Source organism: Melopsittacus undulatus, chromosome Z, assembly GCF_012275295.1.
Source record: "Melopsittacus undulatus isolate bMelUnd1 chromosome Z, bMelUnd1.mat.Z, whole genome shotgun sequence".
NCBI lineage: Eukaryota > Metazoa > Chordata > Aves > Psittaciformes > Psittaculidae > Melopsittacus > Melopsittacus undulatus.
Genome location: NC_047557.1, coordinates 40140115 through 40167280, shown reverse-complemented (window position 1 = coordinate 40167280; position 27166 = coordinate 40140115). Strand labels below are relative to the sequence as shown.

General features: G+C 37.6%; 1 protein-coding gene across 5 annotated transcripts; it reads right to left on the bottom strand.

Moving 5' to 3' along the window:
* Positions 1-348: 348 nt before the first annotated feature.
* CEP78 (centrosomal protein 78) lies at positions 349-26393 on the bottom strand. Of its 5 annotated transcripts, XM_031054157.2 has the most exons (17): positions 26261-26393; positions 25365-25475; positions 23083-23359; positions 22691-22863; positions 22018-22090; positions 21390-21493; positions 20437-20611; positions 19196-19309; positions 18955-19019; positions 14101-14209; positions 12316-12451; positions 11490-11535; positions 10687-10830; positions 5417-5494; positions 3556-3722; positions 2701-2854; positions 349-1188 (listed from the first exon to the last, which is right to left on the bottom strand). In XM_031054157.2, exons 3-17 carry the CDS (start codon positions 23333-23335, stop codon positions 664-666), a joined length of 2316 nt encoding a protein of 771 aa, XP_030910017.1. In that variant the 5' UTR covers positions 23336-23359; positions 25365-25475; positions 26261-26393; the 3' UTR covers positions 349-663. The 5 variants fall into 5 exon arrangements, with proteins under 5 accessions (XP_030910017.1, XP_030910016.1, XP_030910018.1 ...); XM_031054156.2 differs by lacking the exon at positions 25365-25475; XM_031054158.2 differs by lacking the exon at positions 25365-25475 and having other exon boundaries at positions 21390-21439.
* Positions 26394-27166: the final 773 nt, after the last annotated feature.

Below are 27166 nucleotides of genomic sequence, written 5' to 3'. Positions count from 1 at the left end.
GAGGGCAAACCCCAGGAGTTTTAAAACAATAATGTGCTTTTAGTTTCAATGTTCTCATGTTTCTCCAGGTCCCGAGAACAACCTAACTGAATTGGATTTGACACCCTCTACAGGTCCCTTCCAATGTGTATTATTCTGTGATCTACAGCCACAGCAATAAAGAAGAGTGTCTGGTTTTCAGCATGTTTGGCAGACGTGTTTCTAGGTTCATTTTTCAATCCAAAACTTCCACTGCCTTTGGAAATGTCATACCCCCACAACTGTTAGGCATGACTTGCTGTCTGCCCTAAACCCACTTTTTCTGCTTCCATTGCAATACACTGGAAATTCATGCTGGGGGAAAAAAAATGTAATCAAATTAAATTTATTAGCTCAAGACAGTTTACACTGTATAATGAGATCTGTGATATACAACAAAATCCATATACCGGGAATCCTTTGTATGTAGTAGAAACATTTTACCAGTGTTATCACCTTTCCAAAACCAAAAATCTAGTAACAAGTGATGCAAACATGGATCAGGAATATAAAACAGCATGCAATGCTTAAAAAGGTTACAAAGCCTACATTACTTTACAAAAACTCTCAAGCTATACCGAGGCATCCAAAATCTGTTTTTACTCTTGCAAGTGTAAAAACCAGTCCAAACATTTTAGAACCATTTCAAGTACTGGTAAGACTTTTGACACTTTCTTGCATTTCAGAATCAGATCCAACAGTATCGGTTCCAGAGCGGTTTACTGTCTGCTGTCTGCTTTGGTCTCCGCTTGCTCCATCATTTGGAATTGCCATTTCATTTGCTCTAGCAATGTATTTCTTTGAGAAACAACTTCTGCTTTTTTCTCCAGAAGCATCACTGGATATTCTGCTACCATTACTTTTAATATGTACACTGGAATCAGAAAATGAATGCCAACTGGTAACCAATTGCCTTGCTGATTGATGCCCTTTTGCTTGTTCATTTTGTTTGACTCTCCTCTCAGGGGATGTTGCAGTAGTATTTTGAGGTTCATCCTCTTTCTTTTGGTTAATTATTTGAGCTTCATTTTCATTCTGTGAACTGGGCTGGTACTGCTGTTCAGAAGCCTGAATGTCTTCTATTTGTCTAAGAGCAGAGAAGGCACTTTTCACAGTCATCTGGGATTGAAATGTGCCAGGAAGAGAAGCTTGGATGTCCCCAGCTCTGTTCTGAAATAAGAGATTATAATGAAGGTACTGATGCAACTAGAGAAAAAAAAAACCTCAAAAAAACCAAAAACAGTATTGCAACTGCCATATACTAAAATCTGCACAGCAAAATAAACTCATCACATTATATAGGAGAGGCTCAGAGATAACAGCACAACCTTTATTACCTTTCAAAGCAACCAAGTTTCACGAGATTGACAGGGTCATAACAATAGTTTCACATCTAGCTTGAACTTTATACTACAGAAATGTGTCAGTTACACTGAAGCAGGCAAAGCCTAATCACATCTATTATTCTGAAATAGTCTAGCCCACAACACCTAGCTGCTACAAGAATCCAAACTAACCAATACTAGGAGATAAGTATGAGAGTAGCATTAAGTGTTAGCTGAAGCTTTTTGTAATCATCCTTTGGCATGCATGCTTTGTACACTTAAAAAAAAATAAAGTTCAGGCTTCTAAGCGTAGCTGAATTAGATAAACAATTATTCAAACTGCATGAAAAAAGCTTATGTCACAGTGCAAAAGAGTCCATCAGCTGAAAACACTGTGACAAGCCAAACAAATGTCAAAGAACCTATAATAACCACATATTACGCCAAGTAATTTCAGCAGATTCAAACTGCAAAACTGGAAATTGCTTTCCACACCATTAAAAACCCCAACACTTTTTACCATCATGATTTAGAAGCTCATGGTGATCTTGAAGAATTTGGAATACTTAATGGGGAAGACATTGGATATAATAAACATACCAGAATGCAGAATGAATTTTAGCATGACAATTTTATCTAACTTGGACAAGTTTGCAGAGTGCCAGTATCTTAATTTTTAATTCCTTAAAAAATAAGAACTTAAGCCTCTTTGGTTGTTTTTGGTTTGGTTTGTTGGGTTTTTTTTGTGTTGTTTTTTTTGTTTGTTTTTTTATGGGAACTTTAGTATCTCCTTTGAAAAATCTGCAAGGTGTTCTACTTACTGTCTTCGGAATAGAAACTAAAACCTTATGTTGTTAATATTCCAAATTTTTAGTTGCCTGAAACTTGGCAAAAAATGGCCCACACAGAAATCTAACTGAAGTGAACATGTGCACTGCAATTACTTAACAGAAAATTCGTGCTTTTCAACAACCTTATTTACCCTCTCCTATCAGACTAGGATTTTAAAAACACTATACATCACTATTAAGTGTTTCTAAAAAACATAGTAATGGTATTTTCAATTTTTAAGCAATGTATACCACTATAGGACCTTTGTATTCTGGAATAAGAAACAACATGATTATCACCAACATTTTCTTTAGTAAATTACAAAATATATTCCAAATGGTAATCATTTAAAAACCCTACATTAATCTTTGAATTGTTGTGATCTGTATAAATACAGCTACAGCAAAAGGTTGCATTAACTTCATGGATCATTTTGTAATCATTATTTTCAGTCAGAGGGGACTAACAGCAGAAAAGCGTTATAGTATCAAGTAGATTGCCACCAGCATTCCCTCTACAGACTTACTTTGCTATTCTGGATATGTTCATGTCTTTCTTCTTCAAAAGACTTCTCCTTCAGCATGTTAGCAGACTTACTGAGAGTAGAATTCATTTGTGGATCCCCCAAAAAACCAAAATCTGACTGGTCTATCCCAGCTAAAACAGCAAGTTGTCCAAGTCTGTAAAATACAATTTAATAGGAAATAACACAAAAAAAATTATCGTGAAAAATCTAAACATTCAAAATCAGAATAAGAAACAGAAACTGTTTGAAGCTTTGAGGATAGTTTTTCCATTGTTTTCCAAGAAGCCCAGAATAGCTTAATAAAGATGACAATATGTAGCTGAAGGTATTTTCAGATCTTTGCACAAATTAGGCTGAAGGTTCAAAACTGTCAGTCTTAATTCTTAACCTCATGACACTGAATGAAGTTCTCCCAGTCAACACTGATGTCAAACAAGGACGCTGACAAGCAGATTGCCTCTCAGTTAGAACAAAGACTAGAACTCTGTAATTCAAGCAGAAGATTGGTGCAGATCTCCCAAACCAGCACAATTGTCAATAGCCAAATCCAATTACATACCTCAAATACAGTTATGTTGTTTCACCTGCCAGCTTACAAGTTGGCCAAACCTGCACTTGTAAGTTTTAAGCCTCAATAATATTTGAGAAGTTGCAGCCACCAATCAACAGCATAGCATATTACATATAGAACCTTACTGAGAAGAGCAGTCTATGTGATTGGTATTCTGTACCTTTCTGAGCATCTCCCTATCACTGTGAATTGACAGAGGGCCTATTCAAAAAAACTATTTTTTACGTAGGGGAAAAGAAGAAGAGACTTAAGCAGAAAGAGTTAAGACTTAAGTGATGACCTACCCAGCATCTTTAAGGAGGTCTAAAAAAGCATGAAACTTTTGGAAAGAGCTCTCAATGCTGCCCAGAACACCTTCATCTTCCAAAATCATGTTGGTTACTGACTGCGCATGAAGAACCTCAGACAGGGAGATATTTAGATTCCTTAATCTTGCATTTTCAATTTCCAGCTAGTAACGGAAAAAAAAAAAGGGGGGGGGAGGTGGAAGATAAAGTAATTTCTACCATTGTCAGTTAAATCCGTATCACAAAGAGAAATACCAAACTAACTGTTGCAACTGATACAGAACTTCCTGCACCAGAAATATTCAGGGCACTGTTAGACTGAGCTCTGTGCAGGTTTGTTTATCCATGGCTGGCTGCAGTCCCATGCTACCATAGTGAAACTGCTGCAGGCACTCAAAACTGCTGGCTCAGCACTGTCTTCAGTATACACAGAATGTTGAGAGCAAGTGCAAGCAAAAAGATTACCCTTCCTATCATGTTGGTTTGCATCTATTATATGCCAGATTAACACCAAAGAATTTGTTTTACTAATAAAAGCCTTAATGAAGGCAAGTGCTCTCCCATATATTCACCCCTCTGTAAACAGAGGGACTGGATATGACTGCATCTGTCCCCTGCACTGTGCACCCCAAACCTGAAAGTTTAAGATGATCCAATTTCTCTCCACATTGAAAATTAATCAAATAAATTGAAAGTTGAATGATAACTCTAAGGATATACACTATTTTGTGTTTGAGGGAAACACTAACTCAGACACTTGTTTAAGATTAGCTATGCAATCACTTCCACCACAGGTGTTCCATCTTATGTGAGGACAAAAATTATAAATCTGTGTAGTGCACTGTAGTTGTTAAACTAGCACCAAAATGAACAGGTTCAAAGATTACTGCTACTTAGTTTATCCCTTCTCCTGAGACAAGGTGCTACGTCTAAGCAGTCTAGCACAAGCGGTATTTCTTGCACTGGGTATTTAGTCTAAAAAGTATTTAAGTATTCAAACAACTAACATCCAGAACTGCACTCCAAATTACTGACGGCCACAGTGGAGAACTACAAGGAACCTTGTAGACTGCAGTCATTTGTGGCTATCTGCTCCCTGTACTGTGGGGTACCACTTATTGCTGAAGTTCCAAAGTGTACCAGCACTTTCACTCCACTCCAGACCACATTTAAAAACCAAATCCATTTGTTTACATTACCTTACACGCAAACCTATTGCAAGAAATTCTGCTTACTGTTGCAAAAGAATCTTTTTAGCTCAGTAGCGACAGAGGGGAAACAGACCTTACAATTCAACTGTGACAAGCTGTTAAGTTTGGCTCTATCATAAAGCAAAACTGTGCCTCACAACAACTGATAACTATGGCCAATGTATAAAACCATCCAACACTTTTGTTGTCTGCAGAAACAAAACTTAAAGATCAAAGCGACAAAGTAAGTCAAATTAAACAACATTGGCAACAAACAGCTTTTCAGCACAAGTCATGATAAAGAAGATGGGCTACCTCAAAGAACTATCCATTTACTACAAATTGCAAAAAGACGTAATTACTTTCTTGAGAAAAACAAACATCGGAATACTCCAGATCCTAATACACCAGATGAATAAAACACATTGGAAGGGTTGCTTGACCCAGAGTTCATGGCTTTGGAATAGGATCCGGAGAACAAGCACACATTACTAAACCAAGATTTCATCATTGCCCTCAGGCTAGTAAATGATCCATGTGACTTTGAACTGAAACTCTGAAAACTACCGTATTAGAGGTCATTGCTAATTACTCCTGATTAAGCAAGTAGATAGTTTGATTGGTGCCTCCTTTAAAAGTAAAGATGACTAAGAGTTAAAAAGAATTACCTCCGTTATTCGTTCCTCAGCCTTTACTCTGGCGCTCTGTTCTTCCTTTAATTTTTCCATGCATTGTTCCAGCTCCTCCTATGAGAATACATATATAAACTGTCACGAAATTTATTTTAAGATGTCAGATCAATATGCAGTATTATGCAAAAACTCAGCACGTCCAATTAACAACTAGCACATGGGATTCCAAGCAGTAATTTATCATCTACAAAAACATATAACAGAGGTCCACTAGTACGTAACTCAAGGATGAAAAAAATTAACACAGGCAAGTAGAAATAATCATGATTCACTTAACAGATTTGCAAGATAACAATAGGTAAGATTATGGACAAGTCTCATGGGCCTATGACATTACCAACAAGAATATATGTTCTTCTCTACATCTTTTTCTTCCACTTGGCCTTTTCAAACCTTATTTTTACCCTCATCAATGCTCAAACTCAGCTCTAAAAAGTCCTTAGTAGCCATACCTAGATTTTCAGAAAGCATTTTTCATCCAGGACTGTATTTCTTATTACAGCAGTAGGAATACAAAATTCTGAACAGTAAGAACTGTACTCTAAATGGCTTCACTTAGTTCAGCAGAAAACCTAAGTTTTTGTTAATCCCAAGGTGCTTGAGTTAAGCACTTTAGTGTTGAATTAACAAAAACAATACCAATCTTTAACATCTAACAAACATATTCTAGCCTTACTCATGAGGTGCCTATACTTGTATTTTAACTTTTAGTTCCAAGAAGTGAATCTCTCTGCTTCAGCGAACAGTAGTCAAGATTTAATAAGCAATACGATGTATTCTCATACCACATCAGAGTATTATAATCTTTAATTACAGCACCTGAAGTGGAAGAACAAATAGGATTTTTATTTCTGCCATGCCTTATCACAACTTTCTGGTTCCAAAGGTTAAAAACCATCAAAATTATCAAGCTGCTGTGTTTTTCAGAGGGTAACCTAGATGAATGAACAGTATACAAAGCTTCTTCATTTCTCTGTGTATGTTGTATACCAGCACATATTTGCATAGGACACTGCTTTTTGCACACCGTATCAATCAGTTCTACAGAGGAGCAAAGATCCAAGTAGTACTGAAATCCTTTTTTCTTATGATCAAAAGCTTATTCAAGTGCATACTACTGCACTTCATACAATAAACTGAGAAGACTGGCACGCAACACAATGCATAGTGAAAATAATCCTGCAAACGCAAAGAGGTCCTCACAGGTCTTTTAGGATTAGAGGGACTTTTGCATCTAATTCATAGATGAAGTTTCTAAAATGTTTTATATATAGCCTGCCCAGTGACAACCATTCAGAGAGACTATGGGTCTGGCCCTACTGGCCAGTGAAGCCCACTCCCAAAATCCCCAGATTAGCATCATCCAAGCTAACCCTGGAGCTAGAAAGCTAGTCATACCTTTATCATCTGAACATGAGAAAGACTCTAAGATGTCAGAACGTACAGGAAAACCACATTTCAAACACCGTATTTGGGAAGAGATTTAAGAGTATCTAACTGCCATGATATAAAAAAATCACCTCCAGGTATGAGGTAAGGGGAAATCTCTGAGGAGAACTCTAAACAAAAGATCAGTCTTACTGCAATCTAACCCAGAACATGTGGAAATAACAGGAGATAGAAATCCTGTTACAGATACAGAACCACATCCCAGAAAGTAGTGCCCATAATGTTCTACATTCACAACTTGACATGTAAGCTACAATCCTTACAGGCTTTGAAGATCAGTCACAGATACTTGAAGAATTCTTCCAGTTCCATTTACAGTGTGTGCATGTATACATCTATGTATGTATTTCAAAGTTTCTAATGTGTAGGGTTCTTCGGCAAGCAACTCAACTGTAGAAACCACAGTTCTAAAGTAATTTTGTTCTGGATAGGTTCTAGACAATGCTAAATATAACAGCACTGAGCTTTTTCTTCACATTGCTGGTTTGTATTCTCAAAAGGCAAACGCTCAGAAAATGGTTAAATTAAGATTTTCAAAAGAAATTTTGAGGTGTTGTAGTATTACCCTGTAGATGTACACAATATTTGATGATTATGGGCTCACTTCATGAAAAAAATTACAAACAAAGCAGCTATATTTCCTCATAAGAAGTATCAGAATCCTGCATTTAAAGGGCGATCCCTTGTACCTGGGCAAACATATCTGTCACCATCAAATTACAAATATATGTACGCTTTATTCTCTGATTTTCTTTCAAGTAATTCACTACCTTACACAGGCCTCCAGTCTTTTGTATAAAAAAAGCTCAGAGAAAGTTAAATGTAGATCCAAGTTATGAGATTGAGCCTTCCAGTTAGTGTAGTTCAGAAAACAGAACTGATAAATTTGCTATTCATCTTCAAGGCTATTTGTAGCCCTCAGAATTACTCTATGCAATATGACAACTCACAACAGACACAAGTATAAAACTCAAGTATAAAACTGAAGTTTATAAACTAAAAGCATAAAAATATGAAAAAAACTTTAGGCCATGTTTTTCTTCTTAATTACACTGTTGTCCTTATTTTTAAAAAAAGGTTATAGTGTAATCTCATAGTATTAATATGCAGAAAGAATTGCACTGCTAACTATATTAAAGGGTGAAGTTCTAACTTATATTCTTATTTAAGGATTTAAGAAAAATCTGGGAGTTTCTTCAAATACATTCTTCATCAAAGACAATTCTGACATTTCAGATTCCATGTAGTGGAAGGGAAGAATACTTATCAGTTCTCATTTTTCATTTAAGCAGAAATTCAGCTTTTCATTAAAGAAAGGATTTTGACTTTTTTTTCTTTTTTTTTCTTAATGAAAGCACAACTGTTTCACTTATTAGTACTCTTAAAGCCCCTTTTTAGAACAGAAGGATGCAGGGAAGTTCATAAGGACTGGCATACTAAAGTGAAAGTCTGGTCATTTAGTCATATCAAGGGATGTTTGCAGAGCTTTTTTGGCACACTGGCAGTTTAAGGAACTCCTGTCTCTTACCATTTATTCTGTCTCTGCATCCCATCATTGTTCTAGCAGAGCTGCTTCTCCCACTTTACTGAAGGGCTGTGCCAACACCTGCTACATATATGCACTGGCTTACTTTCCAGCTTGATCAGTCCCTCAAGTCAGCTTCTCTTCCCCAAGCAGCTCTGCAGTAACAGCTGTTTCACAACAGTACCTAAGCTGAATTAATGAACATAAAAAAGGTCCTCCATCAGGGGTTCTGTCCATCAGAACCCCTAGAGCTTTTTCTGAAATGTTGCTTTTCAGACAGTCTGCTCTCGGCATGTATTTGTGCACGGGGTTGTTCTTCCCCAGGTGCAGGCCTTTGCATGTCTATTCAACTGAATGAGTTTTCTCCACATAAACAAGTTGAATCTACTCACTTTATGATCAGATAAATATGAAAAAAAGACATAAAAAAGACTGAAGTAAAAAATGGAAAAGCATTAAGGGATGGAGGGGAAATAGACCTCACAATTCAACAGTGACAAGTTGCAAGTTTGGATCTGTCATAATGTGAGACTGTGCTTTGCATAACAAACAAGATAGGTGAGGCACAGAAACAGTTCAAGACTGCTTAAGCAGCATTGTCAGATATGTAAATATGGCCTAAAAAGTATTTTAGTTTTCAAATTCAGAAAAATCAGGAGAGTCTGGACCTTTACAAGCACTAGGAAAATCAGAACTAATTTTGGGGTAGATTCCTAAATTTTCTAGTTTTCCCTCCCTGGAAGCTAACATTAAGCACAAATTACCCCTTCCTTACACTTGCTCTATATGTAATACTACAAGTAACACTGACAACACAGGTCAATATGACAACCTTTCCACAAACCACAAACGATGGTATTCCTCTCCAGAGTGTCCTGAAAGTAATATTCCTACCTCTTCAAACACCAAGAATTAATACATCAAAAATACATGCTTTTCTGAAAGCACTGTCTTTCCTGTCTTTGGTGCAATAAGCATCAAATACAGTTTTTGGTGCAATATTCACGTGACATGGAATTAATTCCGTGATTCCAGACACAACACTCTTTATGAGAATACTGAAGTCACTGCACAGCACAATGTCAACATATTGCACACAAACAGCAATACAAAATCACCTACAAAGAAGAAAGCTGCTATACAACTTTTAAGTCCCAACAACATGTGAAAACCTTGAATATCTTCCCGAACAGAAGCCCAAGAGAGAAAAATGGTACGCCTAAAGAAAAAGCGTACTTCCACTGAAAAAGAAAGCAGGTAGTTATTTATGCAGTATTTGTACAGTTTTTTTGCCTTCCACCGTAACTCTAAGCCACCCTAACCCTCCCATTTCAGATAGACCTGTAACACTAAGTTTCAACTTCACTTTGCTTACCTAAAGAGAGTCTTCATATTTATACACATGATCAGTTGATTCAACCAATGACAATCCATGACAACCACGACCAAAACCAAACTGACTACAGGCCTTATTTTTAACAGTATTCATTTGGAGTCAGTGCAGATTCTCCAAACAAAATTCGAATCCTAACATTCAGAAAAAAACCAGTTATTCTGCCTCAGGGTGCTGCTTTGTAATAGTGCTAAATTACCTCATCAGTGTTACTGAGGCACTGAAACACACCATGTGTTTTCCCTTCCTTCTATGAGAACATTCCCTGTCAAGGCAACTGCAGCAACAGTCTTGCTACTGCTAGTTTTATAGAACTGCCAAAGATGCAGATGGAACAATAAAAAGGAAATTTAGAAGTTTATACCAAGTTCAATTATAAAATGGAGCTTTAACAAACTTTCTGTTATTTCTGTAATTACTTCTACACCACAATAATTACAATATATTAGCTATTTTTATTTCTATAATTAGAAATAACATTAAATTACATGTATAAAGGAAACACTTAGAAGGAAATACTACAAGCAGTAACACTCATCAAAAGATTTGTTAACCATGAATCAAGACTGAAACAGAGAAATTATGCATGTTGCAGCTGTGCGTATTAAGTGGGGTTCTTCCTCATTATGGACTGTTCTGACAATATGCTTATATTGTACACATCTTCATTAGAACTATTCAGAGATTGGAAATCCAGTGCATATTTGATGCATATCTTTTGAAATTGAAGCCTGCCTGACATAATGAAGGATAATTAAGTTATTCAGAAATCCTGCTGCATGAGTGGTTATTAACTTAACCATAATTTTCTGAATAAAATATGGTTTAATTGATGCAACCTCCCTTCACAGGTTTTAATGCACAGAAAATGCCTCTTACCTGTAACTGTTGGTGCTTTGTTACACTAATCTTATCTAATGATTTTGACAAATCAGGGTAGTGGGTAACAACATCTAAATCTTCTGTGTCTTCAGTTTCAGATGTAGAAGCACTTTCCACTGTCACTTTCACAGGAATACCTGTCTAATTACATCAGAAAACCACACCCACTCACAGCATTCATTACACTGTGCAATAAAAATCAAAGACAGTACTGAAAGTTTAATTTAAATGCAGCAGTTCCCCAGAATCCCTTACAACTCATACACATTGCCCAACTATGCAATTTCAAAATGAATTTGCATCAAACAATATTTAAGAAAAAATTAATAAATCTGTGTGCATATATTGTGTGTATATGCGGCAAGGATTTAGTAGCAAAGCTCTCTATGGGGAGCAGCCAGGGCTGCCCAGTGCTGGACAGCTGTATCCAACCCACAGCTTGGCCCAGCAGTCAAGATGGCAGTGCCTCAAGGAAAGTGTGTATAAGAAAGGCAAAAAAATGCCAGACATGCAGAAGAGAAGGAAAAAACAGTGAGAAAGAGCAGAGGGAACACCAGGTTCAGAGGAGGACGTGCTCTAAGAAACCAAGATACTGATGGCAGAAATGGGAGTAAACTAAGTATCAAAGAAGTTTCAACCAAATGCTGACATAAGCTGTTACTTTGCACTTCTTAGAGAGAAACTTCTTAGTGAGTTCCAGTCTTAACTTTTAGACAGTAATATTCTGTTGAGAACATTTTCATATTTCTTTTCAGGCATGCATCTGCTAAATAAACCATCATATGAGAGAGAGAGTGTACCTCAGTCTTCACTGGTAATTCTTCAGTACCATTCACTGGCCCTCCTCTAAAGTTAAAAAAATAACACTTTTGAGAAAATTAGATTTATAATGTACCATTGCCGTTTCATTTCCAAACACAAGACTGTATGACAGGTGCAGCAGTGAGAGCAAAACCAGCAACAGACACTGCACTGTAATTCTCGTTACATCCTCATTTTCTTCTATAGTTATGATAGAACCTTAAGTAATTTTCTGTTTATAAAGCCCTATTTTGAGAGGCCAAGACTAAGGGAATACGTTCATAAAATCCCAACCAAAAACTGTTTCAAAAGGAAGCATAAGAATATTGTGGCTTCCATATGCAACCTTTTTTCCTTCTTTTTTTTTTTACTTCAAAGGACTTAATGATCAAGATAATTAAGTTGGTACTGGAGGAGACAGAGCAGAAAAAGGTGGAAAGAATATCTAGGCACCTTGAATTGGACGCCAAATCTAACTATACGACAAGTTTCGAAAACTAAATTGCATATTTGGCTACAGTAAGCTTGATAAATAATTAGTAACAAGGAAACAAGCAAACAAGATGGGTTTGGTTGTGGAAGCTTTTTTTGCTACACCTGAATATGTCCATCAAATTATACCTGTCTGGGTATTTTAAAAACTACTGAAATAGAATTTACGTAATAGCCTCAAAAATTTTGTAAGCAGAAAAAATTATGGATGCAATATGTAATTCTGTGTATAACTTTTAAAAACATATTTTTAAAAAACTAACATAGCTCTCTACTGTATTTATCATGCAGGTTTAATGCTTTAGTGTTTTCCCTTGTACTATAAAACCTCACCTGCATCTCTTTGCACGTTCTGCAGTCCGCCATGGAAGGAAGCCTTTTGTGCCTGGTGGTAGTGGTTTTGGTGAGTAACTGTCTTTCACAGACATACTTTTTTTCCCAGGACTTACAGACTTTTTAGATGGTAACCCTGTATTGAATAGCAGTGGGAGAAAAGTGGATTCATTATACTTAATTATTTACACATAAATTCACAGTTTACTGTTTCTAAATAAAATCTCTTATGTAATAAACGGGACTTTCAGAAATCTACCTCTCAGTCTAATTTTGCTGAAATGCTCAAAAACTTTTTGTTTGCTTCTTAGAATGAGTGGTGGACAGCTTATCTGCTTGTAATTATAAACTGGTATACTTAACTGCTATGTTAGGCTGATGTAATAAAGATATTCTATTATCCAAAAAGGAAGCAAATTTTTGTAGCTAAGGAGTTTTATTCACATTACTGATTTCAGATACTTAACTGCGCTACTACCAGTGGAAGCACGCACAGCTCACACAAACACAGGGCTAACTATATGTTTCAAACTGCCCTCTAGTGGCTTTTGTGAGAAGAACGCCGATTGCGTAACTGCCAAAATGCTTATAGCTAAAGCTGGTCTTCGTGCTGATCAATTCTACAGAACACCAGCAATTCTTCACTTAAGAAGAATAATGAAATGTCGTCTTCACTAGTCCAGTCTTCTGTTGATCTTTAAATCATCCTCTATCACTCAAAAGTTAATTTAGATAATCTAGTGTGAATGATCACTCTCCCCCAGATTGTCTGTAAATTAAGAAAACTGTTCATCTAGTATTTCATATGGTAATCTTGTGAGAGCCCAGATCATCGTTTCTCTGAGATCATTAAAACAACGAAGTTTTTAATAGTATAGAAAGGCATACCTATGGTAATAGGGTTCCAAATCTCAGTTCAAACAGGATGAGTAATTTTCACCTCCTAATTCCTACTCTTCAAAAACAAACACCAAAAAAAGAAGAAACCACTAAAAAACAAAACCCACCACAATCATATTTAAGTTCAGGCACTTTCTTCTTCCATCACCCTGGATCCCCATGGTTTACTTATACAAAGACTTCAATCTGATTTATGCTTACCTGTTTGCTTCCAGATAACTAGAGCAAAGATGAAAGACAGCCAAATGTATTACAGTGGAAATTTTAGTAACTGATTAAAAAATACTGTGTTACAGCTATCAGTACATAATTATAGTCAATATTTAGTTACATTCAAGATACCTATGTTATTTTAAACATGCTATTTATATTGGATTTACATGAAATTAAACAAAAGTTGGAACATTCTGTACATCAGTAAAAAATGCGTACTTGTTTGTTCTGGCAGAAGACAATCTGCTACAGAAAGGTTGTATCATCAGCAGAGCTAGGCAACTTAGTTTAGAACTAGCTAGAACTAGCTCTAAAGTTAAGAACTCGGCAACAAGTTACAAGCTTCCTAGAAGTGAAAGCTCATGGTGAGGATGCACTCAGAATAAATATATGCAATGCTTTCACATATCTAAGTCAGCACTTCCTAGCATTCTTCCAGCCACATATCTAGTAATACTAAAAACAAGAGCAAGTTTTGTACAGAAAACACGTATGGTAGAAGACATGTTATTGAATGAGGAATAAATGGATTTTTCTTTTTTGAAGAAAAGTATTCTGCAAAATACTGACATTTAGATACACTGACTATTTAATAATTAAAGCTTTTAAACATTAAAATATTAGTTTGTAGACAAAAATTACTACAGTCAGAGAAAATAAAGACAGTATTACCAATACGAATAGTAGCTTTTCCTTTTGGACCACTTCCTAGGACAATAGTTCTTCTCTTCGGTTTAGATTTCAAAACATCTTTGGAAGATGGAGACATCAGCCACTTATACTGGATTTATTTTTTAACAGAAAGATGAATTGGTTTAGTAACTGGTATTAAAAGAGGTGCACATTTAAGATTAGAACGGGTTTTGTCAGATATATGGAAAACACTGCTAGTTACAGAAAACTCAATAAACTGTAAGATTAAGGAAAACAAAAATCCCACAAAGCTCAAATTCAAACACAGATTCAATGCAAGTCTGAGTGCTACATTACCAGAAAGTGCTCCACACCACTATAATATCCCATCCAATATTGTCCTTTCTCCTGTCCAAAACACTTCTCCTTTTATAGTAAAAAAAGTGGCATCAACCCTATAAAAAGGAAACTCTGGCTTTTGCATTTCATTCTCAGAAAGCTGGCTTGCTAGGAATGACTGTCTCAGGCCAAAGTTCTCCAGAGTAGTAAAAGCCTTCTTAACATGATTTTGTATAACCAAAGATGAAGTTAGTATTTTTAAAAGTATGAAGTTTAATTTTCACTTCCTACAATAAAAACCCCTCCAAACTATAATAAATACAAAGTGGTAATCAAAGGCAGTTGATAGACTTCAAACTTCATTTCTTTTATAGCAACAGCTCTATTATTTAATTATTCCAGGTAGATATTAAGTTATGCTGTCACTTATTTTTCAGTGTGCATCTAGCTTTAGTTAGTATACAGTCTAGCGCTGAAGCAGCTGTTGAAGGAAATGCAGTTGATAGCAACACAAAGCTTACCTCAAGAGAGCTCTAAACCCCTCATAATACTAGGAACAGTATGCTGATTCCCAGCCAATGCACAAGGGAGATTAAAATGCCATGACTGTGCTCTAAATTTAATCCAAATTTATCATTGGCAAGAAAACCCTCATAGAGGAGGGAAAAAAAAAAAAGTTTTGAACTCATATAAGTTTTCTTGGGTCTACAGCTATATCTGGCTCCTGAGAAAAGTGAACTGTTCATTTTAAATTAAAAAATAGAGTAAAATTAAATGGTAAACTTCAAAGAGCAAGGTTATCTTTATTTTGTTTTACTACACACATAAATGAGCACCTATACTCGGTTAAGCCCAAAGTTTATCTAAGTCTAGTTGCCTGCCTTTTGTCTGGGTGCCTGCAGCTCTTTAACAACATGCAAGTAATAAAGACAGTGAACATGTTAAGACAGTGTTGAAAAATTACTAAGTCATTGAGTTGAGACTATGAAAACAACTTGTTTTATAGACACATTCAGTGAATTTTTCCTTTAAGTTATTCAAGTCTTAGAATCTACACAAGCTTTCACCACTCACTACAATCAATCTACGATTCCAATCCACTATACTGGCAACACAGTGCTGCTAAGATAACACAACTTTCCTGTTTTAGCTCTCATCAAATCTAAAAGCATCAATTAGCAGTAGGCATCTCTTCCTGTAAACTTGAAAGCCCAACTAAAAAGGTAAGCACTTACATGCTACTGAAAAGCCAAGAGATACAACCAGTTTTCACGCAGAACTGGGTGGAAAGGCTATTGCAGCTTATATCCAGTAAGCAAGTGGTGACAGTATATTACAGACTATTTATGGCAGCCAATACATCTTTTGTAGTTATGGCGGCTTATTACCGTAAGTCCAATTAAAAGCCCACGGAACTTCTCTTTGTAAAGCAACACAGTAGCACCTTAATATATTTTCTGCATAAGCAAAACCACAGTGTTGACCAGATCAGATGGCACAGAACACAGCTCTGCCATTTCTCTAATACAAACACCACCTAGAATTCTGAGTTTTCCTCGTGAGAATTATGACAGCCTTTATTACAATAAAGAGCTGAAATTAGAAACAGATGAAATTGGAGGCAGTACTAGGGATGATCACCTATGCAGCTTTAGCTCTCTGTGGGTAAGATACAGTCTGAGTTAGGCCACTTGCTGCAAGAGCAAGTGAATTCTTCACAGAAAATCATGTCTTACGCTTTATGGTAAGTGTCTACAAGTAAGCTAACATTAGTCCAATTGATTGTTCATTTTCCATCAATATGAAATCCAGATCTCTGGCAACTACAACAGGTAAAATTAAAAACCCTCTGCACTAAATTAACTAATTTCAGAGATAGATACCAGTGTTTCCTCCACTACAATAAAATGGAAGAGCACATCCTTTTAAAACCTCACAGATTTGAAGGCAGTACACAGAGGACAAAAGGAAGCAATGTAGGTGCTAACTGACTATATTCTGTTTGACAAGCTTAAGCTACAAGGAACAAACATTGCTCCTTTAAATTTGTAAATGTAGTTTATAATAAAATAATGGAAAATCTGAAAAATAACTGGAATTTATGTTAAAAATTAGAACCAACATGCTAGTTAGATACAGAATTTACAATATGCTGTTAGAACTCTCACAAATACATTCTTAAATTGTTTTTCCTTGTGCATTACAGTTTTCTAAATCAAACAGCTGAATTTTGACTACTGACATAATGAAGGAACAGTCCTTGCAGTTCTTTCTGTAACACATCTTAGTGAGCAACTGTTTCTTTTCATTAACACCTCTGACAGTTTAATTTATTCCCTCAGTTCTGGCCCCTTGAAAAAAATTAAAAAAAAATAATCAAAAAGCCACAGAATACCACACTGCTAACACCCCACACGCAACAAAACAAAACCCCACATTACTGACTTTCAACATAGAGCACATGAAGGCACTCATGCACTCCTCAAAGAATTTCAAATGGTTTTCTCTTCATAATATCCAGACTTCTGCAACTAAGATGAAAGCCAACTGTAAATCCTAGATTAACGTAGTAAATGTTTCAAATTCAAATATTAGCATCCATCTTGCTAACCAAGTGGATCATCCCTTTTTTGAGTGTCTGCACCATTCCCACGAGAAACTGCAAATTTTAGTACAACAGCCTACTCACAGACCTTATGAAATAAAGTATCTAGGCAGGTTTTATTTGTGGAAGAAGAAAAGTTATTTAGCAAGCTTATGGTCAGTACTTTTTCATTCATACCCTTAATGAGGTATGAACAATTAAGAGCATTGCCAATAACACTACCTGGATGAATATAAAACAAATGTCTTGGATGATCTCTTAGTATATGGGAGATTACCCAAAGAGTTACTTCTTTTCACAGTTCAATTTTCCAATCATCATGAGCCTCTCCAAGCAAATGCTATTTTCATGTGATCCTTGCAACATTTTAAAAGCCTTGATTGCATCTGCCAAGGAGAATGAGTACTCCTTCACAACCAACTTCAATTTCTCTGAAAGAAGTCTTTAAGACATTTGAAATTGAGAACTTTAATCCCCAAGGATGCTACACACAAACTTCTCAGTTCATTAGATACTCCCTACACAGATCTGCAGCTCTGACTTTTAAGCCTTTTCAAAATCAGAAAGAGCAGTAAGTTCTAGAACAAGAACTAGGATTGTTGCAGTTCTGTGAAACCAACAGCAAGAATACACTCATTTGCTGTCTCCTTTGGGAACTGAATCCAATTTTTATGTTACAAAACCACAGAACTCAGTATTTAAATAGAATAACTAATCATAAATGGTCCAGATACTCAGTTTTTGCATGCCACTGTAAACTCTCTGTGAACTACTAAAGATGGCAATGGGTATTTAACTTCATATGGTTAGCATCGGAAAGAATAGTAACAAGTAACTTAAAAAATTCTAACTATGTAAATTACTGGCAGAAAATAAGTTTCAAAATAAATTTTTAAAATGTAAATTGTTATTTCCTTTATTTTTTAATGAAAACTTATTACTACCATGTTAACAAGACAATAAAGCCTTGAGCAGTCGAAAAGCAATACTTACCTGACATTCTACAGTTAACACCCAAGCATACACACACACATTTCCATTTTTCTTTTCATTAAACTGATATCAGGTTGTCATGGTTTAAACCCAGCCACGCCGCTCGTTCACTCCCCCCCTTCCTCCCCCAGCTCCTGGAGAGATGGGGAGGATAATCAAAAGAATGTAGCTCCCGTGGGTTGAGATAAGAACAGTTTGATAACTAAGGTATAACACAAATCAGTACTGCTATTACCAATAATACTAAAAGGAAATAACAAGTGAAAAGAATACGACACCTCACCACCAGCCAACTGGTAACCTCACCCTACCTGCCCAAGCACCTACCGATACCTCCTCCCACACCTCAGAACACTAGCCCTTCTGGGTAACTCTCAGTTACATCCTGGGCATGACGTGTTGTCGTATGGAATACCTCTTTGGCTAATCTGGGTCAGGTGTCCTGTCTCTGCTTCCTCCTGGCCTCCCCTCCTCCATGGCAAAGCAGGAGACTCACAAAGTCTTTGGTCAGAGTAAACACTACTTAGCAACAACTAAAAACTAAAAGCTCTATTCCCAGGCTGAAAGTCAAAACACAGCGCTGCACCAGTACTAAGAAGGAGAAAAATTGACTGCTACTGCTAAACCCAGGACACAGGTTTTATTACATATAATATCTTAAATTACATAAGAAATCATACAAAATGCCCAATAAAATATCATGTTGCTGCTAGTGTTTTTAGGTTTTTTCCCTCTGATTTTTCTGATTTTCTCATTGCTTCATGTTTTTTTGATTGCTTTTTAAACTTCTTATAAGTCACACTTCTGTTTACAACTAGAATAGCTGGTTCACCCTAAACAAAGATTACAAATAGGTTTACCTCAAACAAGGTTTTCCTTTAAAAAAAACTATTTAAAAAATGCAACAGCAGCTACAAAAAAAGCCCCAAATTCAATCCAAAATGCCTAATACATACCTCCAAATTAGCACTATTTCCATTCATAAGAACTTTTTCAATAACGCGTTTCATCATAATGGTATCTAGAATGAAGATATTTTATTAAGAATTTCCTGCATGAGACAAGTGTTTAAGCAGATCACTGAGTAAACAGCACACACACACAAAAAAACCCAAAACAAAACAAAAACCACAACACAACCAAAACAAAACCAAGAAAAAAAACACAAAAAGGACAAAGGCAGATACAGATACATACCAATTAATGGATTTTTTCTTATGTCAAGTACCACTAATGTTGTATTAGTTTGAAGAGCATCTAATAATGACCTTGCTCCTTCATTAGATATTCCACACTGTTGCAAATCAAGTGCTAAAATGTTTGAGGTATAAAAACAAAAAAAACAACATTATGATAACAGCCATGTGTAACACCAACAATACTACTTTCAGAGAATAAAACTAGAAACTGAAATCAGTGTTACATGAACAACTGCTAAACAACTGCAAACAAAGGAATATAAAAACCACAGTTAGGTAACTGCTCTTGACAATTCCTAGTAAATATAGTATTCCCAGGCATCAACTAATTCAACTGCCCAAGGTAACAAATACACAACTTATGTCTGAACAGTCTGAGTCAATGCTTCTACATGTCCTTTGCTTGCAAAGATAAGTAAATTACACAGTCATTACTTTTACGGGTTTGGCATTTACTTCATGTTGTGCATCCACAGTTATCACAGAACCGTTGAGGTTGGAAGGGACCTCTGAAGATCATCATGCTGAAGTCCCTGCTGAAGAGCAGGCTTGCTTAAAGCCATATAATGTCTGGTCAGCTCGTAAAGATCTCCAAAGATGAAGACTCTACAACCACTGCAGGAAACCTGTGCCAGTATTCAGACACCCACACAGCAAGAAAGCATTTCCTGATGTTCAGGAGGAACCTCCAGTGTTTCAGTCAGTACCCACTTCTGCCTGTCCTGTCACCAAACACCACTGGAAAGAGCTTGGCTCCACCTACTTTACAGCCTCCCTTCCCATATTTGTGAGCCTTGAGGAACCCCACCCTGAGCCTTCTCCTGGTTAAACAGTCCCAGCTGCCTCAGCAGTTGTGGATTCATCTCTGTGGACTTCTGTGTGTCCAGTTTAAGTATTCTCTGTTCTAATCTGCACACCTGGCTCAAGCAACAAAATAATTTCAATAGTATGTGGTTCCATGTACTGAATGCTATGACTTACGCCACCATCATTAGCCATTTTGTACAGATGCACTGTAGAACAAATAACTTTGCAAGAAAACTACAGTACAAAACTAGATCACAACTGCACTTGGATACTTTTGACAATTCAAAAGAGGAAGAAAAATTTCCTTGGAAAACAGATTACTCTTTTCTAGCTAAACAGGCAGCTACTCTTCTGGCCACATTTGCTGTAACTGACAATTTTAAGTCTTCTGCCTGCCAGTACTGCATCTTAAGAGTCAGTATTTTACAATACCTTTTAGCCAAAGGTCCTCTCCTAGACAATCTGCAAAGGCACTTGCTCCTCTATCTCCAACAAGCATGTTGCAGTTGAAAGTAACACGCCTCAAGCCAGTCATATAGTCCAGAACAGGTCTCCTGTATCGCAGGCTTTCAGCCCAAGCTTCTCCATGTCTTTTCATTGCCTGGTGCTTTGCAAACAAAGAAGCTATTACGAAGTGCAAAGACAAAGCCAGTATTGATGACATGATCACAAGTTACCATATGTTTAAGGTAATACATCAGCATTTGGATGCTGATATAAGAGTAACAGATACACTATTTCTGAGTTCAAGAAATACAAGCAATTTTTAAATATTACAGTTAAGTCGTATGTACTCTGTATATATCCAACTTGCAATGCAAATTACTAAATGACTAGAAAACGTCTTAATACCTTCTTTTTGGCAGACAGACACTTTCAAGACATCTTGCAATACAACTCCAGGAAATTATGTGCTTTCATGTAAACCACTGCTAATTAATTAGAATATTCTACTAGTCACAGACTTACTAATGACTTAATTAGTAATCTCCAAACTGTAAATTCATTATTCTTACCCAATGCTTAAGAATACTTCAGACATTTTTCAAAATCTGTAACAATTAAAGAAGTGCTCCCTGAACAGGTTTTACATATTTAAAGCCCCAATTCTCGTTTTAAAAAAAAATATATCAGTTTATTAAGAAATACTGATGTTTACTAAGAAAAACCAGATTCAAATCCCACACCAGTAAACTAAGCTACTTTTGACATATAAAGTCACAAATTTCAGGACTATTCACATACTTTAGTATTTGCATAATAGTAATTCGTGTACAGACTGCCCACAAAGGCTTTGATGGATTTATAGCTTGAAAATAAAAAAAAAAATAAAATGTACTTAAGATCTTGTAAACATTTAGTTCTAAGAAAGGTGATTAAATTACCTTCAATATATTTGCTATATGTTCTGCCCCTCGCCATGTGAGGCTACATCCTGTGAAGTTTACATATCTGATATTAGCTGAATTCTTTAAACTCTGACAGATTGCTGAAGAAAACAAAAACATGCATGTTATCTACATGCATCACAGCTGGATTATCAGAACACACTTTTTCACTGCCATATTAGGAAGCTGAATCAGCTTTAACAGGAAGAACCCTTGACAAAAAACTTGGGTTGAAATAAGAAATATATTTTAAATGCATTTAAGTGTTCTAAGTTTATATATTCCCAGCACAAGTGTTTAGCAAAGACTATATGAACTAACTAGAACGTATTTTATTTGTTTACTTATATAAACATGAATAATAAAAAGCTAACATCAAACAAATATTATGACTAGTGTTTTAAATAAAAGTATAAACATAATTATAAAGTACTATGGCTATTTTCTAGCATGTAGTGAAGAAAATAAATTTTTAAATGTTGTTAAATCATGTAGAATAATGTGAAGACTGTTATTTTAATCACTATTGACCAATTTAAAACAGAGTGGAAATACTGAAAAGCTTACCTATTTAAAGAACTAAAAAAGAGAGATGTATATTTAAGGTTTTTGATTCTCAACTTACTTTCTAATCCTCCATCTCCAATTGGACAGTGGGCAAAAGAGACACTCTCCAGAGACGATGCTGTGGCCAAGCCCTTCAGAATAAAAACAGTATGTTAACTGGCCTGAAAGGAAAAACTACAGAGCAAAAACTGAGTCACTCAGACTGCTCAGAACACTTTGTGCTCCCTACAGGAAACAACAGGGGGTTCAGAGAAAGGTCAAAATGAGTGAACCTTAAAGTTTGGTTTAAGCTGGCTCATTTCTTTAGCACTGGAGGAGCCATAGCTTGCTGGAAACAGCAGCAACCTCTTTTCCTAGAAGCTACTTGTGTATAATACATCCTGAAGACCTGCTTTTTTCTCCTTGGTGTCCCTCAGCATTCCTTCTGTCATGTACATGCACTGTAGTTTCAGTCACAAAGCATAAGCTACATGCCCCAAACACACAGCAAAGGTGTTGCTAAGATCAGCCTTGACAAATCAAGGCAAGGGAATGTTATGCGATTTATACAGGTTCAGCAAGAACAGTTTATACAAAGTACCTCAGCAGAATCATTCATATAAAGGATAACACAAAGATACCCTATAAAAGAAATAACCTCATCTGTGACAAAAATTTATAAAATTTAAGTTGCTACTTCTGTTATGTTCTAAGCATGTTTTTCATTTACTTGTATAGTAACATAATCTCACCTTTGTTAAAAGTATTAGATCTCTCTCCCTCAGAAGCAAACCCTGCAGTTCTAAATTTTTTAGTACATCTGATATGCTGAGACAGCATTTGACAGCTTTGCATAGTTGGCCAGTCACGTCTTTTGATCGAACTGCTGGAATTCTTCTAAAGTAAGTTTTGTATCTTTCAACACCTAGTAAACAACAAAAATTATACATCAGTAAAATCCAGTCCCTACTGACATAAAGGCAACCATAATCACACCTTGCTTTTTTGAGTTTTTTCTTGAATAGAAATACTTCCTTATGTATAACAATTTCTGTACCGTGTATCCAAGTAACAGAAAAGTTTGTGCAGCAAATTCTAAAATTCTACATCAACATATTTATCTTTTATGGTTATCAATACAAACCTGATTCTTCAAGACCATGTTGATGAAAAGCTCTTATTCCAATAGAAGTCAGAGTCTTATTATGCCTGATAGCATTCAGAAGTGGTATCCAATCAGCAGCTTTGATGCGATCTACAGTTAGATCAAGAGCACGACGACTCAGGTTAGCCTTCACAGCTTTCAGTGGGACAGAGCCTTGAAGAGCACAAAGATGTTCATAATGCGAATAGAAATCCAGCATGCACTGTCTTCTTACTTTGACTGACTCGATCATATCGTCTATGTGATATACGTCTCTCTAAAATAAGAGAGGAGAAAAAAAGCCCCAACTTTATCCAATGGATAATTGATTCTGCAACAGTTTCAATTCAGTATGCTTACCCTAAACATGAACATGTCTGCTCCATAGCATTTACGTGTCTTTGGTGTGGCAGCTAAAGCACTGATGTCTTATGATTCTCATTGCCTGTGAGAGTACAGCTAAATAAATAAAGGGGTGAAAACCTCCTGCATCTGCTTCCACTCACTCCATTTTTCTCCTTATCAAAAATCACAGGGTTTTTTTGCTCGACTTTTGCCTTCTACTTGAAAATGGTATTCTGAATAACCATTCAGGATTTTCTTTTTCTTTAAATTCTAACTGCCCTCAGTTGCCTGTGTGCATAATCCTCCTGCACACATTTCCTCTGTTAACAACCATCCTTTATTCACTACTCATTTCAAACTATCCAAGCAAACAGACCACAACTATAAAGCATTTTTCCTGGACTTCAGTGTTCTTTAGAACTGTTTGTAAACACTGGTACTTCTGTACTCAGAAGCTGCAACTTTCAAAAAGCAAAAGAAAAAAGAAATTTCACACAGAGGTCTTCTGTAAGTTTCGTTTTGTTTAGTCTTTTGTCTTCTTTAAACAGAATCCACCTCTCCCTAAAAATAGAGATAGAGTGAATTACTCCCTGCTGCCAGTGCACTCACCCAGACACACAATCAAATCTATCTGGATAGAAGTAAGATTGAAGCTCTCAAAATTTTAAACTAAAAATATTCACAAAGTAATTCTTAGACTTCTGGGTTTGTACACACACAAGCATATTAACCAGTCGCCCTCAGTGCAGCACAGTCCTGCACCAGTGAAAAACATGCTCTGCTGCTCTAGGGGTTTGCTTTTAAAATTCCAGCCAGCAGAAGATAAGGCTCCAGACAAACCTTGTAACAGCCTTCCAGTACCTAAAGTGGGGCTACAAGGAATCTGGAGAGATTTATAACCTGGTCAAATGTGAGGCATCCTTTCTATAGCAAGGGGTTGGAACTAGGTGATCTTTAAGGTCTCTTCTAACCCAAACCATTCTGTGATTCTATTAAAACAAAAAACAAACTGACATTTTTATTCTCCCATACAAACAGGTGTACCAAAACCACAAAACACATAATGTCCAGGCACTAACTGCTTTTAAGTTCTTGTTTTCCTCTTTAAATTTAGTTTTGTAGTGTCAGAGTCTGCAGACTCCTGAAAGCCTCTGACACTCACTGACCCGGTGTCAAGGAATTCAAATGACTCTTCCACAAAGAACTATTGAGTTCCTCTGCTACTTCAATCAAAAGTCTAAATTATCATAAAACAGAATAAAACATATGTTTTCCTAAATATTTTTGCTATTGCATACCCTATATACTTATTTCAGTAAATCTAGGAAAGCGCTTTTCAGGCATTAGTTTTCCTTATACATCAACACCCTTGTAGCAAAACAGTACTAACTCCAAGTAGAATTTCTAAATATCACACAGCTATTAAGAATAAATAATTCCACAATCTCAACAGGAATTAGTATTTGTCAGCATATTTAGAAGACACATTTAGTTATCCATTTATTCATTTCTCAAAACAGCATTAAGTATCCTACAGGGGACAGCAAACATTTTTCACACAGCAAATATCTTCTCATACTGTTGAGGACTAGAAAGCCTCAGACACTGTCTTCTGAAACACTCTGTATGTCAACATCAGGTAAGAATCAGTGGGTACATACTGGGCACATGAGGAAAGCCATTTATAAGGATATAATTTAGAAAAGAAATAATCACATTATTAGTATTTGGATGACTGAATTTCTAATAGTAATAGAAACTCTAACAATAGCTCCTCTGTGCCCTTTTGTTTCTTTCATTTTAGCTCTGATTTACAGCACTACTTAATCACCACACTGTCAACAGGAACAAATGACTAAATTACAATGCAACCATCAATCCTAACGCACTACTGATTTGAGGTGATGTATCAATGCGGAACATATTAAGCCTCTTACCTCCAGAGCTTATGCAATATTCTTTTCACAGTGGCTTTCAAAGCAACACCTGAACACCACACCTGTAAGTGAAGAAAGGACCTCCTGGCCCTAGGCCTGGAATTTAACTCACTTGCAAGTAGAAAGGAAAGGGCCAAAAAAATCAGACCACATTAACTCCCAACTGAGAAACAAGTATGTAAACTAGAACTCTTCTGCATCGAAGTTAGTGCACCTGACACAGCCCTAGAGTACTGTGACTGCCTCCAAGAATGGACAAAGGGAGCAATTGCTAACGACTTCTTTCTGTACAGAAGCAAGATGGCATCAGATGATACCAGCTGGTGACAAAACTAACTAAAGAAACAAAGCATACAATAAAACTGAGAAATACAGCTCCATGCAAATAGTTTTTTAGGAAACTGTGAGTTTATAGTGATTCAAAAAAGATATGCAAATTTATAGAGGGGGGCCAAAATAATTCCAGGCAAGGCCACTGACCACAGAAACAACGACCACGCCCGACGCCTTAAGCTGCGAAACACACACACACAGAGGAAGCTGAACTACACGCTGCTCTGTTTAATACACTTTATCCAGCATGGCCTAGCAGTCTGCTGGGTGAGGCTAAACACACTTTATTCGATCTCTTGGACCACCCTATTTAAGTATGTAACACAGCATCCACCTAACTCAGATAAGCAACTCTGGTTACAACTGGGGTACAGTAGGTTTTCTTATGTTTCACCCACTCAGTACTGCCAACTACTTAGGTGCTCCGCTTCCCCAGTGCAGCACACCATTAAACTACCAGGAAGGGGGGCCGCGCTGCACACCATCCCCCACAGCAATGCGAGGAGCGCCCCCGTGAGCAGGCGCCCCGGCAGCCGCTCCCCCGGGCCCCGGACGCATCTCACCCTAGCCATGCGGGTCCCCCTTCCCGGCGAACTCCCGCCAGCCCCTGCGCAATCCTTGAGGGGCCGTCAGGCCTTGCCCGCTCCTCCACTGCGGCCCGAGCACGGCGGCGAATAGGCCGCCCCTCCTCCTATGGCCCCTCCGCCCCCCTCACACCAACTCCCGCGCCCACCACCACCGCCGCCGCCCGGCCCCGAGCCGCCTCACACGGGCGCCGCTGTTTCCCTGGGATTCCAACCGCTGCCACGTGGCACGCAACACCACCGCCCCGATTGGCTGCCGCCCCTCAGGCCTTCAGAGATTCAAAATGGTCGCACGCCGGCGTACACCCTCCCCCTGCCACCACGGGCCCCCGGCCAGCACTGCTAAAGGGTGGCGCACACTCATTGACCAGGGCGGGAGGTCAGGCGCTGGCGGCGGGAGCTGCTGGGCCCGAGCCCGAGCCCGAGCCCGAGCCCGAGCCCGAGCCCGAGCCCGAGCCCGAGCCCGAGCCCGAGCCCGAGCCCGAGCCCGAGCCCGAGCCCGAGCCCGAGCCCGAGCCCGAGCCCGAGCCCGAGCCCGAGCCCGAGCCCGAGCCCGAGCAGCCTGGTCCGCAGCCTGGTCCGCAGCCTGAGGCTGGCTGGCGCCCTGGGAGCTGTACCGAGTCAAGGTACAGCCAGGAGCAAGCAGGGTGTCCTGCAGCATTCCTTACACACACCGTGTAACTTTGCGGTCAGCAAAGCGTGCCCGTTCGGAGCTGCACAAATCCCAAACACTTGATTTACAGCAGCAGCCGCACTCAGAGCCGTGAGAGCAAGCAAATCCTCTTTCATTAGTTGGCTAGGTTAGTTCCACAGACCTCAGGTCAGAGAGTTCTCGTTAACATTCAGTGCAGACGATTGCAAGCAGCACCATTTAAGGCAAAATGA

Excerpts from the sequence above, each read along its gene's own strand:
- CEP78 (XM_031054156.2), bottom strand. Across the intron at positions 11,536-12,315 it reads GAACGTGCAAAGAGATGCAG|AGGAGGGCCAGTGAATGGTA; the intron begins GTGAGGTTTTAT and ends TTTTAACTTTAG. Across the intron at positions 2,855-3,555 it reads GACCTCCTTAAAGATGCTGG|ACTTGGACAACTTGCTGTTT; the intron begins GTAGGTCATCAC and ends TGTATTTTACAG.